Source organism: Scomber japonicus, chromosome 12 (assembly GCF_027409825.1).
Source record: "Scomber japonicus isolate fScoJap1 chromosome 12, fScoJap1.pri, whole genome shotgun sequence".
Classification (NCBI taxonomy): Eukaryota; Metazoa; Chordata; class Actinopteri; order Scombriformes; family Scombridae; genus Scomber; species Scomber japonicus.
This window is the reverse complement of record NC_070589.1, coordinates 26,235,193-26,252,453: the sequence shown is the minus strand read 5'-3', so window position 1 is coordinate 26,252,453 and position 17,261 is coordinate 26,235,193. Positions and strand designations below refer to the sequence as shown.

The following is a 17,261-nucleotide window of genomic DNA, read 5'->3' as shown; positions in this document are numbered from 1 at the left end:
GACTCATTTTTGCCCAGATTGTCACTCACACGCCTCTTGGCTCTCAACTCTCTCTCTTGGTACAGTGTTCATTCCCTTAATGTTAAAAAACCCCTACACTTTTCAGCCATAATAGCTTTTGTCAAGGTTCTTACAGTCAAAACTGAACCAAAACCGTAGCTGAGTTATTCCCCTTCTTTACTTCACTTTGATCCCCACAGCTTGGTCGAGCTGCAAGGTTTCTCCCTTCTTCACAAAAGGATTTTTCCCCCCCCTCCCTCACCTCTCAGACCCTCTCCGATGCCAAGGGCCAGGCCGTCCTTGGTCCACTGGACGATGCCACTGTAGTTGAAGACCACGCAGGACAACACCACCCGTTCTCCAAGTACCACTGACTGGTCTGCAGGCTCCTGGGAGAAGTGGACACACCACACTGCAACAGAGGGACAGAGAATAAAATCAATTTTAAGTTCCTTTCATTGTGACCTGGCAATGAGCTGCCATCTTTTATTGGACTGTATCGAGCTACACAGTCCCTCTCTGGTCTGATCGACTTGTGCTCATCTATATAGTGGCTGCTGAGGTGATTTGTTATGTTTTTATTATCTATATGGTGTTTTTATTGTCATTTTTTATTGTGTGTTTTTATTGAGAGTGTTTCTCTAGTGGGAGAGTAAAGTTTTGAATTGAATTGCTTGCATTTACCCACATATGCATTGGCTGGTTGCAGAGGCAAAGCGAGACATAGGAGGATTCCTATATTTTATTTCATCAAATCATTTTAATCATTGGTCTTTTTAACTAGATTTGGAGCTCAGTCACTATAATTTGCATATTTGTCAGTCCTCTGTGTTTTCTGCTTCTGTTTCCTTTCTTTCTTGCCCCCTTTTCAAGATTTTCCCTGGACTTTACAAGGACTTATGTCGCCTCTTCTTGGGTATGTGCTAATGAAAGTGTGTGTGCGTGCATGGATGTGTGTGTGCATGCTTGTGTAGCAAGAACATCATTGCCAGGCTGTGATATAGCCTGCTCTTTTTCATCACACAGTACAAAGGATTTTGCTTACACACACACATTTCCTCCAGCAAAATAAGCCTTTTGGCTATTACAGCACCACTAAAATACACGGATATAAAAACTACAAGTGTAGCGCAGGCATACATTAACGCTCTCGCATAAAGAGAATGTGTCAGGTGAGAAGGCGAGGCACTAACCCAGCTCTGTTTTCAGCCGTTTGCATCATCAGGTAAAATTGTTTCATATTCCAGAGAAAGTCTTGCAAGAAGGCTTGTTAATTAAGGCAGAGAAGGAGACAGTGGTGCTTTAGATGACACATGCACATGCACGTGCATGAGCACACACACTGAGCACTGAATGTTATACAAACAGAAGCTCCTGCACACATACACTGAATCACACCTAATTTATGCACTCATACACACGCACACACACCTCACTGAGTATTTCATGCACATCTAATTGCACATTGAGTCACAAAGCTGATAATACACACAGGCACACATATAAAAACATGTGTGCGTGCACGCACACACGCACACTTCCACAGAGCTGGTGTTTGTCTTCCCGTGGGCTATTCTGTTCTTGGATCATGGTTAAAACAATCCTATTAGCTAATTAAGGCAAAACTGGTTAATAAAGCAGGCCGTGGCTCTGAGGGACACGTCTCAGTGGGATTCATCCACAAAGGTGCAAACAACAGGGAGATTTACTGATTTGTCAGGAGGATTACATGACCTGTCATGTTATTTGTGAGGAGGCCTCCTTCATTGAAGGCAAGAATCTTCAGACTTCACAAGAGGCACTTTGATGTTTCATCAACTTTCCTTTTGCATACTACATCAAGAAGACAACTGCTGTGACTGTAAGCTGAGTCCTTTTGAAGATAAATGAAAAATCTGTCTTAAAACACTTTATTATTCTCAAAGTAGCTGTTGTTTTGTTGTGTTTTTCCTTTTCTTATCCTCACAACATTCTTTAAAAAGATGATGTTGAGATATTGCTTCAATTCTTTTATAATATACTTTTAAAACTGTTTTTTTATGATAGCCAAAAAGCTTTTGTTGTTGTGGCTCCAGGGTTAACCATCTTCTTCTGGAGTGAGGTCAGTGAGGTTCAAATCTTCTCTCAGACCTTTTTTTTCTCTTGGACATTTTAGTGATGCTATGAGTTCCTCCAACTTCTTCTGAACTTCTTTAAACACTAATCATTTATATATTTATTCATTTTATTTTATTTATCAGTTACATTTAACTGAATTACCTTTGATGTCAGCTCCCCAAATTAAAGTGCACTGGCTTCTTATTACACTCTGAGGTTTAAACAGTCAAACAGGTCCAGCTTGAATTAGCATCACCTTTCCTGTCCCTCCCAACTGCATAATGTCAAAGAGAGGCAGAAATGCCAACAAAATACATGGTCACAGAAAAGAAAATGTGCTTTCGGAACTTTTACAGTGCAAGGACAGAAGTTACACTGCTGTCAATGTCTTTATTTATGCCAGCAACTTTTGACCTTTGACTTCAGGCCACAGGATACTCTTCAAGCAGTCAAACAGGCAGTAATCTACACAATGGTACCAATAGGCCACAATGCAATGCAGCTCCAAGATGTTAAATGCTGAGTGAGTGGTACAAGTCAATCTTTGTGTTTACAAGTAAAACTGTCATCATTGTCACTCATTATCACTCTCTTTCCATACTGTGAATTTTCAACCACCTTGAACACGTTTTCACGCTGATTTTCAGGAAGGCAGGTGCTACAAAAAATAACAGCTGGAATTCATCCAACATCAAACCAACATGTTCAAGCAGATAAAGAGGTTTGCTAAAATCAGGTATCAACTGTTCACTCAAAAAAATGGATAAAAATCTATGTTAGACTTATTAAAACTTATATTACATAATGAATACTTTAAAAAGGTTGATCTACATTTCTTCTTAGTCCGTTATATAAACGAGGAATGTCAAAAAACGACTTTATTTCTTATTAATGAGTTAAACAACCCTGATGAAGGAGCCAAAATATCCACTTTTTATCGCATTAATAACTGATTGTGATGTTTCCAGGCTTGCATCTTCCTCTCTTTCAAGTTGTTTCAAGTCGAATCCGTAGACACAAAGACAAAACAGTGAAAATGGAAGCTGCTGCTGCTGCTTCCCACAGAGAAGAAGAAGACGCTGCTGGGATGTGATATCCTGCTGACATGAGTGATTTACATGTGGGTCATGTTATGCATGATTTATGCAAAATTAACAGCTATTATGAGTAAGGGCCCTCTTATTCGTGTATAACTCCATACAGAACAACACATGTTCTCCTGGGACCGACTCGGATGTGTGTGTGTGTGTGTATGTGTGTGTGTGTATGTTTGAGAGACAGAGTGATGAAGATGAAATTGTGACAGAAGGACATAAAGGAGGAGACAGAGAACATTTCTGTCTGTGTGACATGATATTCGTGTGTGTGTGTGTGTGTGTGTGTGTGTGTGTGTGTGTGTGTGCATTTGTGAGTGTGTGACTATATATTAGTGTGCAAATTTGTGTATGTGCGTATGTGTGTGTGTGTGGCCTGTCAGCCTGCAACAGGGACTCAGATTGCGGAGGAGAGAGCCGCACTGACAGAGAACAGAGATGTAATTAACCCTACGGGATACCCCCCCCCCCCCCCCCTCCCCCCAACACACATACACACACATACACACACACACACATACACACACACACACACACACACACACACACACACTCCTTCTCTATCTCGCCCCCCTCTATAACTCCCTCCCTCCCGCCCTCTCCACTTTCAAATCCCCCATCTATTTCCTCTCCCGTGTACTCACTCGCTTCTCTCCTCCTTCCCTCCTCCCCTCTTTCTTTCTTTTTTTGCATTTCTACTTTCCCTTTCTTTTTCTTCTTTCTCACTTTTTCTCCCTTTTCTTCTCTTCCGTTTATTTAACTTTTTCTATCCTGTCATCCTCTTTTCTTTTTTCATATGCTTTCAATCCTCATTTTCTCTTTTCCTGTCTTTCTTTTTCTTTTTTCTCAGCAAACAATCTCATCCCCTTTCTATCTTTTAACACGTCATTATTTTTCTCTCAATACATCTCTTTGTTTCTCTTTCTCTCATCTCTCCATCATTTTTCTTTCCTCCATTCCTTTCTCACCTCTTTACCTCTAGCTCTCCACTACGTCTGTTCTCTTCCCTCTGATCATACATTTCCTTTTTCAGTGCTTCTTCCTATTCTTCTCTTTTCTATTCTCACCTTTTCACTTATCCTGTCTTTCTACTCCATTGTCTGTCTTTACAGCCTCCTCATTCTTCCTCTCCCTTCTTTTTTTCTCTCCCTTCTCTTCATTTTTACCTCCCTGCATCATTACCCTGAGGGATGTTGTTAGGTAGGCCTACATCCTCTCTTCCTCTCTCTCTCTTTCTGTCTCTCTCTCTCTCTCATATTGCATAATGACCCAGTGGTACAATAGACAGGCTTTTGTAATAACAGCCTCAGTGTCCAAACATATTAACCGTTCGTTTCCCTAATTCACTTTGTCCACTTTCTCCACTGTTACATTTGACTGAGCGTACAATTCATTACACATCAATACAAGTCATATCTAACTACCCTTTTATTTAGTTATAAACTTAAGTTTTAAAGTTAACTCATCCACATCATACTGTGTTTTTAAAATAGAAGTCTATATATTTAATTAAACATGAGCTCAACTATTTATATTCAGTGGATAAAATTCACATTCTTGGCATAGAGTAGAGGTAGTAAGTTGAAATCTGGGTGAATGGACAGTAAAGTCATACATCTTTAAACTTTCAAAAAATAGGCAGCATGCACCAGTCTTGTTTTAACCTATAGACGATGAGCTCTCTTTAACCTCATTGGGTTTTATACCTAAACCTGCTCAGAACTCAAAGCCAGAGTTGTGAGAAAAGAGGCTGTTCTCCTAAATAATCATGATGGGAGCAAATGGGAGGAAATCTGGTGGTGTTATTATAAAGGGACAACGTCTGCATAGTGGATGGATAGATCAGATTTAAACATGTGAAATGATGAGTGGTGTCTTGTGTCAACACATCCATCTGACCTCCCTACAGGCACTTTGATGCTCTCTAGTGTTGCTAAGTGTTCGGAGTCACTGGTTCCAGATGTGTTTTTCAGATTTTCTGTTATTTTTTTGTTTGTTGTTTGCAACTTCCTTATTGAAAAATCATGTTTTCTTTTCCTTCAGTTTGGTACAGCAGTCGGGTCTAAACACTACAATACCCATGAGCCCCTTTTTCTCATATGTTTTGAATACAGTCAGTCATGCATATCAAAGCTGTAGTGAATTAAACACTTTGTTGTTGAATTTGTGAACAAAACACGACTTTGTTTTTATGAGAAAAAAAAATCCAAAATTGACTCAGAATCCAAAACTACACTGATGTTGCACATTGTGTCATCAGTTCAGCTTTACCAGGGTTGGTGCTTAGATGTGTGTTGCAGAAATGCACCATGGGAGTAATAGATAATTCTTCCCCCCAAAGTTTTTTTTAAAACACTTTATCAAAGAACCAAATATTTTCTAATGCATTTCCTCATCTTTAGTACTGATGACTCATTCAGGAGAGCTTCATGCCCATTCAAGCTCCAACGATGACTCATAAAACATTGTCTATGGGAGAAATGGGGGACAGACAGCAATCATAATTTGAACAGGCTCTTGTCGGTAAGCATAAACAAAGGTTGGTTTCAGGTATTTTCACAAATGATTGTTGCTCATTTCTTTTTCAGGATGAAAGTTGCAATAGAAGAAGTAGTGAAAGAGCAGCAGCTGTCAATCGTGGGAGTCAGTTTGATAGTATCGCTGCTTTTATTAAGCTTTGATCATCATCAATGAGAAAGACAAGACAGTTAAGGATTGTGACAAGTAAGGTGCAACAAACAGCAGTGCAGTGGGTGAACATAAGGATATGCCGGTGTCTTTTGTGGTGATAGAGGTGAATATTATCAGGTAACATAGGTTCTTATTGGTTCAGGGTTCAGAAAGAAAGGGAAAAAAGAGAAAAGAGAAAGCAAGGCTACATGAATTTCTGAACTAGTCTTTCAAGCAACAGCCAGCTTCTCATAACATAACTGTCATTTCTAGCGTTCTAGGCTAAATGTCTTCTCTGTTCACTCAAATCAAATTAGATCTCATGCACTGCTATTGTTGGAGTTCAGGTTAAGATGAAAAGAAAGGAATTCAGACAGCGCCTTTGTAAAACATAAAAACACTTTGTCAGCAGTCAGACAACTCTGAAACATTATCACAGCAACAATCATTTTATCTTTCATCATGATTATTGTGCAGTAAACAGAAGAAATGCACCACAAATGAAAGATATTTTAAATGCCTCAATCTTGTCATCCTATCAGGCATCCAATATGGCCACCCAAAAGCCCAAAACAAAGTCCTGCAACAGACCTTTCCTATGTAGAAATGAAAGGACAGTTTGTGAGGTTTGTAACCCTAAACTGAAGTCCTACACACCCTGAAGCCTTCATCCTCATAACCCCCGCCCCCCCAAACTGCCATGCTGACCCTCTCCGTGTATTCATGTCCCAGCTCTGCCCCCGGGCTACAGCTCGCTCCCATTTCAACTACCACACACACCACTCTCAGGCAGGATAGAGCATGCTGTGTCTATGTGTGTTTTATATATGTGTGTGTGTGTGTGTGTGTGTCTGTGTGCGTGCGTGTGTGCATGTATTGTCTGTGTTTACACGCATGCCTGCATACATATCTGTCATTGTTGTGCTGTGTATGCTGTGTGCATATATTTGCCATTTCTGAAAAGGCAGCAAAGGGCAAAGTGTGGATGGGCGAGTGAAAAAAGGTGTTTGCATGAGAGAGAGGAAAGAGAGTGAAATAGTGTCTGTGTCAGTGTGTGTGTGTGTGTGTGTGTGTGTGTGTGTGTGGGGGGGGGGGGGGGGGGGGTCACAGAAGAACAGAAAAGAATCATGAGAAAAAGCGAGGATGGAGAGAGACCACTGTTAGCTGAAAATAAAATCATTAAGTCCTCCTTAGATTCAATACAAGCATTTTTGTGACATCTTCTAAATTATTATTGCCGTTAAAAACTTGAGTGGAAATGTGAAAATACACTAAAATGATTCAATAGAATTCTTCAACATTACAAACAAAAATTTAGAGACTTTTATAAGTGGGAAACTCTCTCTGGGTAGTTTGAGCTTTTGAGCACTGGGAGAGTTCCCTTGGCAACCAGGAATATTTAGAAGAAGTCTTTTATCCCAAATGCAATTCATATTTTAAACACTTCCAAATTATCAATACGCACACAGGGACTGTTATGCACTTGTATTTTTATACCTTACATATCTGATGTATTTTAAGAATGATTTTATGTCGTTTTATGGATTATACAGTGTTTATGTAATTTCTGTCTCCTGTATGTCTGTTATTGGTGAGCCAAAGGCAACTTTCCACCATCATGGACAAAACACTTTTTTCTATTCTATTCTATGATTATGTTCTAAATATTTTCATTTTCTGAATAAATACTGGCTCAGTTCGATCACATTGCACAAAAAGTACAGTAGAAAGAGGCTTTAGACTTTTCAACTGTAATAAAATATCACTTATGTTAGATTTCAGCCTTTATCATAATTTCAACAATTAGTTGGTGCACTATACAAAAGAGTGGATTACTTTCAATTCATCTTGGGATGAAAACATGAAGAGCAGCACTATAAATTCAAACTTTCTCTAACATTTTTTGAACACTAAATTTCAACACGCATGAGACATTGTCACAATCTGCTCCTCGGCCCCAAACTCTCTCATCCCCTCTGCCCTCTGCCCTCTGCATTTCTCTTTGTCTGCCTGCTCACTTCTCCCAGGTCATGCAATTTCCTCCAGTTCCATAGACTTGCCATCCTCAACCTTCCTCCATCAGATGCCCTCAAACTTCCCCGCCTTTCCTCATCTACACACCTGTTCCCACTTCTCATTAGTCCTGCACTTACCTATACTGGCCTACTCCGCCCACTACTCACCTGCAATTCAATCCCCTATCAGCCACTCATTACTTACACCTGTTCACTTCCATTGTTCTGTGCCGCATTGTTAATTTGCTGTGTGCTTCATGTTGTGCTTTCTATCCTCTGTATCATTGTTCTGCTCATCTGTTACCTGCCTGTTTTAGACCTTGCTTGTTTATTGGACTTTTGCTTTTTGTCTCCTCCTTGTTCAATCTCTTTGCATGTTTGGACTGCCTTTCTGTAGTTTTGACTCTTGCCTGCCTCACCATCTTGTAAATCTTCCATTCAGGCAGACAATAAGACTGTGCAGCCTACTCATTCATTTCAATGAGACCACTTGTTGGCACAGCGGGGACGATCTATCAAAAAAAGTTTAATGTGGGTTGACTTTTTGTTGCAATTGTTTTGCTTTGGGCAAGACGTTGCCAATCAAATTCCTGGTACATTACTATTCAATATAATCATATTTTTACAGTTTTCTGCACATTAGTCTTGCTGAAACATAACAGCATGTCTGTCGCAGTATAATAACTTTCAAGAGGTGTTAAATCCTGTCTGATATTATAACAGCTGTGCAGTGTTATGGCGCCTCGTAGGCCTTCAGACTCATTGATCTATTACTCAAACTAGTCTTTCTGGGTCATATTTCATCGTCTCCCAGATGAAACAGAAACAACACGACCCCCATCAGTTCAGCCCAATTTTAAATGCAGCTTATAGATGAGAAAAAAGACTAGCAGGAAAAAATAGCAGAATGAAAGAAGGTTGTATAATCAGAAAGGAGAAAAGAGTTTGATAGAGTACATGTGCATACAAGCAATGTTTAAATGCATCTTTTTGGAACTGTTTTATAATTGATGTTTGCCATTTGAATGATTCCTTTGTGTTTAACTTACTTATATAAATGCATTTACAGTCCATTAACATCTACAGTGGAGTAAACAGGAGGGCTAGATGCATAAAACATACAACAGAAAAATAATCTGTTTTCTGCCACATTACAAAGCCATGTGTCCCTCCAGTCATTTACAAGCAAAGGTCAGAATGCAGTGACCTGTTTGTCTCTGATTGGCCGTAAGGGGTGACTGCATCATTCTTTGAGACGGTGTGTTCACTGACGCCTTGCTTATTTTGATGTTTCGGGAAATGCAGTTCATGTAACATTCATGTACCTGAAGAACACAGCATTAAAATGACACAGACAAAGACAAAAGCTGGCAGAAAGACAGTGAAGGAGTCAGTGAGACAGACACAGAGGGGCTGACGAAGGGATCATAACTTTGTCGCTGTGAGTCCCGGCTCGCTCGGTGTTTGCTGTAAACAGTAGCTCAGTGATTTCCCAGTGTCCCCCTCGCCTCCTTACACTGCTTTTATTTCCCCTCACAAACACTTCCAGCAGAGCAGAGGAGCAGCGTGACGCTGAGCAAACCAAGCAGTTATTGGAAATCACACACACACACAAACTCACACAGAGGCACACACACACACACCCTCTCACAAACTCATCCAGGGGCAATTACCAATGAGTATCCACAATCTCATACTCACACTGACACTGCACAAAGTTACACAGACAACCGCACGCATGATTCATCATGTGCCCATATATACAAAATACTTTGGCAGGGACAATAACGACACACATATTACACAAACTACACAAGCGCCTGCAGAGGTGAACATACACTCAAGTCTAAATGTGCTCAATCACACACACATTTACTCAATTACACTCCCAAAACTCCCCAAAAGAAAATAAGGATAATAGATGCGGTGCTGCTTGTCTCTTATTCACACTTTAACTCCAATTTTTTTCAAGTCCATTTTCCACTTTTGGCATGTGAAATAGTGCACATGTGTGTTGCCAAAGCATATAGAGAAGGAAAGTGGAAATAAAAAGAACAATGGTGATTACAGAAAAATCTGTCAAGGTGCAAAAAGTTTTAAAAGCATGATTCTAGTTTATTGCAACTTGTGTCTTGTGACCAGATGATCCGATATGTTTAAATCAAGACAAATGTTTAGCAAATAACACTCAATAAGCCACTTCATGTCTGATAGATAGATAGATAGATAGATAGATAGATAGATAGATAGATAGATAGATAGATAGATAGATAGATAGATAGATTTACTTTATTAATCCCTGAGAGGAAATTTAAAATGTCAAAGCAGCAATACAGTACACTAAATACCTAAAAATACATATGAACACACCCACCCACCCTCAGCATTGCTAGAACCCAGGATAAAAGCACAATGAGTATATAGATAAAAGTGCATGTAAAAGGTACAATAAATACATAGTGCATGTAAAATAGTTCAGGGTGCATTATGTGAGGATCTTTTGTAGCATTCTCTTGAGCAGCGGGGAGGTCTGAATCTGTTGCTGAATGAGCTCCTGAGCAACAGATTCAGACTCCACCGTGCACTCAGATTTATTAGTAACAATCCTCAACTGTACAAGAAAACTGTGTGAGCTCATAATAATGGCAAGAAGCCGACATCAAAGCTGAGGCGAGAAGACAGTACAGTTGGGGTAATGTACTGTTTGCCTTTGTCTCCTCCACAACCTGTAGCATCACCTGACTGCTGTTTTTTTTCTTGCTCTTGTAAACCTTTGCTACGTCCCCAGATCTCAGTAAAGAACTTGATGAGTACAATCCTTTTTATTACTGACAGGAATGAGATAACTGAGAGAAAGTAAATAAGACCAAAGCTGTGATCAACTAGAATTTGCCCTTCAAGATGAAAAAGATATGTCTTGTATCCTTTCTTCTATTATTACTTTTAAAATATGTAGATGTAGTGTAGACTGATTTTACAAGTATGAGTATGAATGATGATTTTACTACTATATGGCATAAAGTAACAAATGCAGGGCAGAGGTCTATTTCACCAAAATGTGCAAAAATGTGAGATTTTTTCTTCTCATGCTTCACAAATCAAAACAAAAACAGAAAAAAAACTAGGAAAAAAAAGTACAGGGACTCTAGTGAGGTGTTGGCTTGCGGGCAGACATAAGAAAAAACACACAGCCACACACTCACACACTCTCAACTGCCGTGACTTTGTTTTAAAAAATGCATTGGAGTCATGAGTGTGTGGCTTTCCCTTTCTGACTTTTTTCTCACTAATCAAAACAGACAGCAGACTCTGAGATCCATGCACACAGATCTATGAACCGCAGAATTATCCACAAGTTTGCGAACCACAATAATTAGTGAAACATGACGCTGCCACCATTTGTGAAACGCATGTAGGCAGTGCTTGCAAATCGCTTTTGGGAAACTGGCACACAGCTCACAGGTTTCTCTCTCTCTCTCTCTCTCTCTCTCTCTCTCTCTCTCCCTCTCTCTCCCTCTCTCTCTCTCTCTCTCTCTCTCTCTCTCTCTCTCTCTCTCTCTCCCTCTCTCTCTCTCTCTCTCTCTCTCATATATAGAAACACACTCATGCAGAATGGTGTTGGAGTGGCATTGAAGTTGGGCTTTGTTAAAGACAGCGTCGTCTAATCATCGCTGTGCTGAAACCAACCTGATTATGCCGCTGTGGACTTCAAACAACTGGGTTGTCTATAGTTTGACTCTTTGCCTGAAAACTGGCAGGAGAGAGACACATAAACACTGTGTGCACATACTGCCAAACATGCTCCCAAACACACACATAAACACACACATAAACACATACACACACTGCAATCCCTCCCCTCTCTTCCTATCTGCTTTTCCCTGCAGCTCTCTCTCAGTCTCTCTAATTGACTTCTGCTTTCTTACATTTCATTTCATCTCTTATTTCAGTTTTATTTCCCCTTTTTTATGATCTCTTCTGTCTTCAATTATTCATCCCTCTCTCTTTCTCTCTCTGATTTCTTTCCATCTGGTCTTGGTGATGTTTAATTCACCTCTTCATTTGGAAGAGGGGGGGGGGTGGCTGCTGCTGTGCGCTGTTAATTGGTTTTTAAGAGCGGTAAGTACACACACATGTACGCACGCTCGCATTCGCACATACACACCCCACACACACACACGCGCGCGTTAAAACACAAACACACACACACCCTTCCCTCCCTCCACTGTTAGAGCACACTGTACATGTCTGCAAGCATTAACATCACCAAATGAGCACAGAGTGAAAAAGCATGTGAGAAGAGGAGGGCAATTGTGTATGTGTGTGTGTGTGTGTGTGTGTGTGTGAGGAGAGAGGGGGGGGTTATGTTTGTGTGTTAGTGTGGATGTGTGGTTTTTGGTGCATGTGAGAGCAATGCGTATGAGTGAGCAGGTCAATGCTGTGAATGTTGCATTTGATAGAAATTAGACCAAGTGCATGGATGAATATGTGTGTCTGTGTGTGTGTGTGTGTTTTCTTGTACTTCTATCTTTGTGAGGACAAATGTGAAGCCTTGAGAGTGAGGACATTTTTGTAAGATGAGGACAGTTTGGCTGGATCTCGAGTTAAGGTTAAGATAAGGATTGGATTTAGACATATTGTGATGACTAGGGTTATCCAGTTCAATCCAACTTTATTTGTTAAGCAGTTTAAAACAACCAAAGTTGACCAAGTGCTGTACACTAGGGTTAAGGTTAAGGTTAAGGGTAGCATAATGTTAATAACTGTATCAATCCCAACAGTTAGTCACTTTTAAACTATAATTACTGCATACTATTCAACATCTTCTCAGCTTAAGTGAGGCTATTGGTTGTTGGCTGAACTCAAGTTTCTCTAAAGTTGTTTTAATCTTTACATTTTAACACTTGTTACACTGGTGGTATACAATGTAAGTAGAAAAACATATAACTGATTATGTCAACATGGGAGGTTGGGATATTTAGGTCTCTTAAGATGGATAAAGAATCATGATATCTGTGTTGTTTATTATAATAGACACAGCTTGAATGTGATGCTTTAGATTTTTTCACCTACTTGAGTAAAAATAAAAGAGCCGTGACATATTTTTGCCATATAAAGTTGTTAAAGCTAATGCGTTAGTAAAAGTTGACTACATGACAGCAAAGCTGCTGGTTAGCACCTGGCAGGTAAAGTGGCTTTATTGGAGCTTCTGTTGCTGTTAGAAAGAGTTGATGAGAAAGCTGTGACTCAACAAAACAGAAAAACCAAAACTATGAGCTGAAATAGACAAAAAAGTGTAGAGAAGCAGAGTTGGGTGATGATGCTCTGTGACCAACTCCTTTCACACGTTTAATTCATTAACATATAAACCAGGGGTGCAAATAATTGTTTTTTGTACTGATCCATTTGTTGATTTTCTTCAATTGTTTCATTTCTGAAATGTCAAAATGTTGATCAAAGTTTCCAAAAGTTCTGAATGATGTCTTGATTTTTCCTGACCAACACTCAAGAAAATGGCAAATATTCAAATTTGGAAAGGAGGAACAAGAGAAATTGAAAAAAAAGACCTAACATGACTCATTGATTTTCAAAATAGTTGGTGATTAATTAGATTCATTAAGATAAACTAATGGAAAACTTTACATTGAACTCAAATGGATGTTGTGCGACCACGCATTGTTCAGATCTCACAGACTCACGATGGAGTCAAAACTCCACGCTTTTCAGATATATATTAAATATGACATCTTGAAAACAATAGCAACACATCTACATTTTCTCTGTCTGATGTATTGGGACAGCCATAAAGAATGAAGTTTTATGCTTGAATTCCACTGAAAGTGAGCAATGAAGCGCTGGAATGAAAGCAGTACTTATGTGACATTGCAGAATAATGTGTTAAAATGTTTCCTTAAGGGGGGATTTAAGAGGAAAATCATAGTTTGTGGGGTTAACATGTGTGTCAATGCGTAACAATTAAATACAACTCATACAAGTGCTTACAGTGTGTGAGCAAGTGAGTGACTTACGAGTGAATGTCTGCAAATACGTAACTCTTTTATATGTGTGTGTGTGTGTGTGTGTGTGTGTGTGTGTGTGTGTGTGTGTGTGTGTGTGTACATGCATATATGCTCTGCATTCCCAGACAATGCTGCAGCCACATCATTAGCCACATCCTCTGACTCCAACCTGGACGTCGGATCACAGGGATGGAATTAAGTCGGGAGCAGATTAGTCATTATCCAAATAACGACCTCGCTCAGCAATGGCTGTGTGATTTCCCCTTCAATAAGAATTGGTGATGTGAACTCCACTGAAGCAGAGGAGATGAGATTCTGCTGTGAAGTGAAACGGTGAAGAGAAATAACCTCGCAGTAGCCCTGTGAACAAGAGGACAAAAGCTCAGCTGCAAACACAGATCAGGATACTTTTATGTTAATGACGATGGGTGGAAAAAAAAAGGAGAGTTGAAGGAAGACTCAGCAGTGCTCCTGCCACACGAATGAAATGTGCATGCGGTTTAATCGAATTGTTAATAAGTTAATTTTCACAGTTACTTCAGTTATGTAGCAGGAACAAGAGCTGGGCTGCCTTCCAAGAGCTGGAAAAGCTGAATGTAAAGATCAAGTTTTCTGCTCATAAGGTAAAAATATAGAAGAAATCTCTGCAGGGTAAAAAGCTCTGCTCTGTGTTAACCGTGACCTCCCCGGAAAAAAAAACATGTTGTCTCTACTCTCTACTATGAATAAACCGCCAGTGTAGCTGTAGTCGAGATGCCTTATAGTATGCAAAGTGCATTCCTTGATTTCCATCTTGAAAATGAAAGCATGAAATATCACTTACACCATCCAACACGAAAGCATGATAACAACTTGCAAAACAGAAATCAGTTCTTGAAAGTCTGTGTGGAAATTCAATCTATTTTCTTCAACTCGGCTGATGGAAACACACCTAATTTGCATTTATTTTTTCCCCGTGCATTTCAAAAATTCACTTAAAATTCCCCTCTTCTCCCACAGCTACTGCCTGACTTTTTTTTTTCTTGCAGTTCCTACACTTCTTAATGCAAAGATATAATAGAGCTGCATTGAGAGGGTGTGAAAGCCTGCCAAAGCTGTGCGTTGGAGGCCTTTTTTTTGTCAGAACTTCACAGCCCAACAGCATTCAACATTCATCACTTTTTTTTTTGTTTGATGTAAGTGCAAGATACCTCAGCTACTAGAGTCTTTGAAGATCTGATCTTGCTATTGCAAAGAATGTAAAATATGAAAAAAGCCCTTTCAGGTCTGTATGTGCTCATTTGGATACTGTATGTTTTAGATCTGGGATGTGGAGTTTAGGGAATATCTGTATTCCCTGCCTAATTCTTAATTTAAGAGCAATGTGGTAAGGCAATATTTGACAGCAAGGATTCTGCCTGTTTGAGCCTGTTAATCATCACAATTTTTAGCATTATAGTAATACAGCGTGATGATAGAAAGTTAAAATAATTATTTAGCTTGTATCAGTCTGTCAAGTAAAGTTATGAAGACAAATTACCAAGTAGGAAACTTCAATATTCTTGTGCTTTCTGTTCATTTATTTACATTCATGCCTCTTTTAAAGCTAGTAGTTTCTCTGCAGCATTTCCAAGATATCAGCTGTCAATCAAACAGTGTTGCAGTACAGTGACTAGACATCACGTTTTCATTAGTGGAGTCATGATTTTCAAGTATTTGCCTTGAAGGAGTTAGTGCTCTCTTTGCCCTGATAATTAGGCTGAACTAAGTTTAGGAAAATACATTTTTAAAAAGTGGTCTTTGTGAAATTTGCTGCCAGGGTAGAATTAAGGTAATAGGTTAGATTATTGCTCTACATGGACACTCTCTCTCTCTCTCTCTCTCTCTCTCTCTCTCTCTCTCTCTCTCTCTCTCTCTCTCTCTCTCTCTCTCTCTCTCTCTCTCAGCAGCTCAGACAGATCACAGATTTCCTCTATACAAAGTTTTCATTTTTTTGTCAGCAGCACCATTTTTTTCTGGCTAACACTGCTCTGCTCTGTAGAGACTGTAGAAAACATTGACATACTGTCTGTATTGTCTGGATTTTTGCAGACAACTATCTTGCCAGATTGTTTGTGCAAGGATAATCCAAATTTAAGCAACAGGGAAGCCTCATTGTGGTTGAACTGCAACAGCTGAGTTAGATAGGCTAGGACACCTGTCAATCAACTAAATATGTCCTCATTTAATGTCATCTTAATCATACATTGATTTTCAAAATGTGAAACTTTACCGCAACTGGAAAAATAATGTCTATCTTTTTACCATTTAAGCAGTAATTCAGCCTTATGCTGCAGCAGTTTTCAGGGGTCGCTCCTCCCAACATGAGACAGTCCAGCTCCACAAAGACCAAAACTAATGGTGCATTCAGGCGTACATTATCGACTTGGAAACTATAATATTTCCACATTTATGAAAGTGGACCAAAGACTGCCACTTTGTTAAATATCTAAAAAAACATTTAAAAAAGTTCCAGTACAAGTTGTGACATTTACTTTCAGCTATATGATGGACAACTAGAAAACAGTGCAGCAGGTTAATGGGAAAAACATATAACCTCTATTTTTCCTGTAATGCCTTGTGATTCATGACATTTCCAAGCTGCTAAAAACAACAGTGGAAACAACAGTAGAGTCTCTGCCTAATACTCTGCAGTCATTTTGTCTTCCTGACTGTTCAGTGGACACATACTGTGGCTCCATATTTACTTAATATTCTACTTTATGTGCTTAATGCAATACTTTACCTTTCGGTCATCTATTAAAGTAACACTGATTTTCCATAATGTAATTCTGCTACTGCGACCTTTGACTGCTATCACTCAAGCTCTTTTTTTCCCAGTTAAACATACAAGTATATATTTTTCCTTATCCAAACTGAGAGTCAAGGGATAGAGGATGCTGCCTGTTGGACAGACTGTTAATATCTCTAAACCTTACCAGTTTGGCCTAATGGGTTGACAAGGATCGCCTGAATGCTCCATTTACCAATTGACCAGCCTGCAATGGATTGTTGTATATTGAGCGCTGCAAAGGATACAATGGTAGTTTCTTCCAAATTTGTGCTAATGAAGGCTCTGTTTTAGTCCTGTGGAGGATCCTTTGAAATGGGATAGGCCTGGTTGACACCTTGGGAGGTTAACAGTGAAGGAATGCAGACTTAGGCCAAGTCCACACGTACCAAAACAATCTTTTCCCCCTCCGTTTTCCCTGGCATCGATTCAAGAATATTTGCGTACAAACGGATCCATCTCAGCTGTTTCAGTTTCAGAAATTCACCAAAAACGGAGAGGAAGAGGCCATAAGAGGGATATAAGAGGTGGAAGGCTAAGCTCGAGGGGTGTGGCG

At 39.6% G+C, this 17,261-nt stretch overlaps 1 protein-coding gene across 1 annotated transcript in view; it reads right to left on the bottom strand.

Annotated features, from left to right (window-relative positions):
- Nucleotides 1-17,261, bottom strand: part of kirrel1b (kirre like nephrin family adhesion molecule 1b) — a 69,308-nt gene that overhangs the window by 22,653 nt on the left and 29,394 nt on the right. Inside the window, exon 2 of the mRNA XM_053329815.1 lies at nt 263-412. Coding sequence (XP_053185790.1) covers nt 263-412 — 150 coding nt within the window. The remainder of the gene's footprint in view (nt 1-262; nt 413-17,261) is intronic.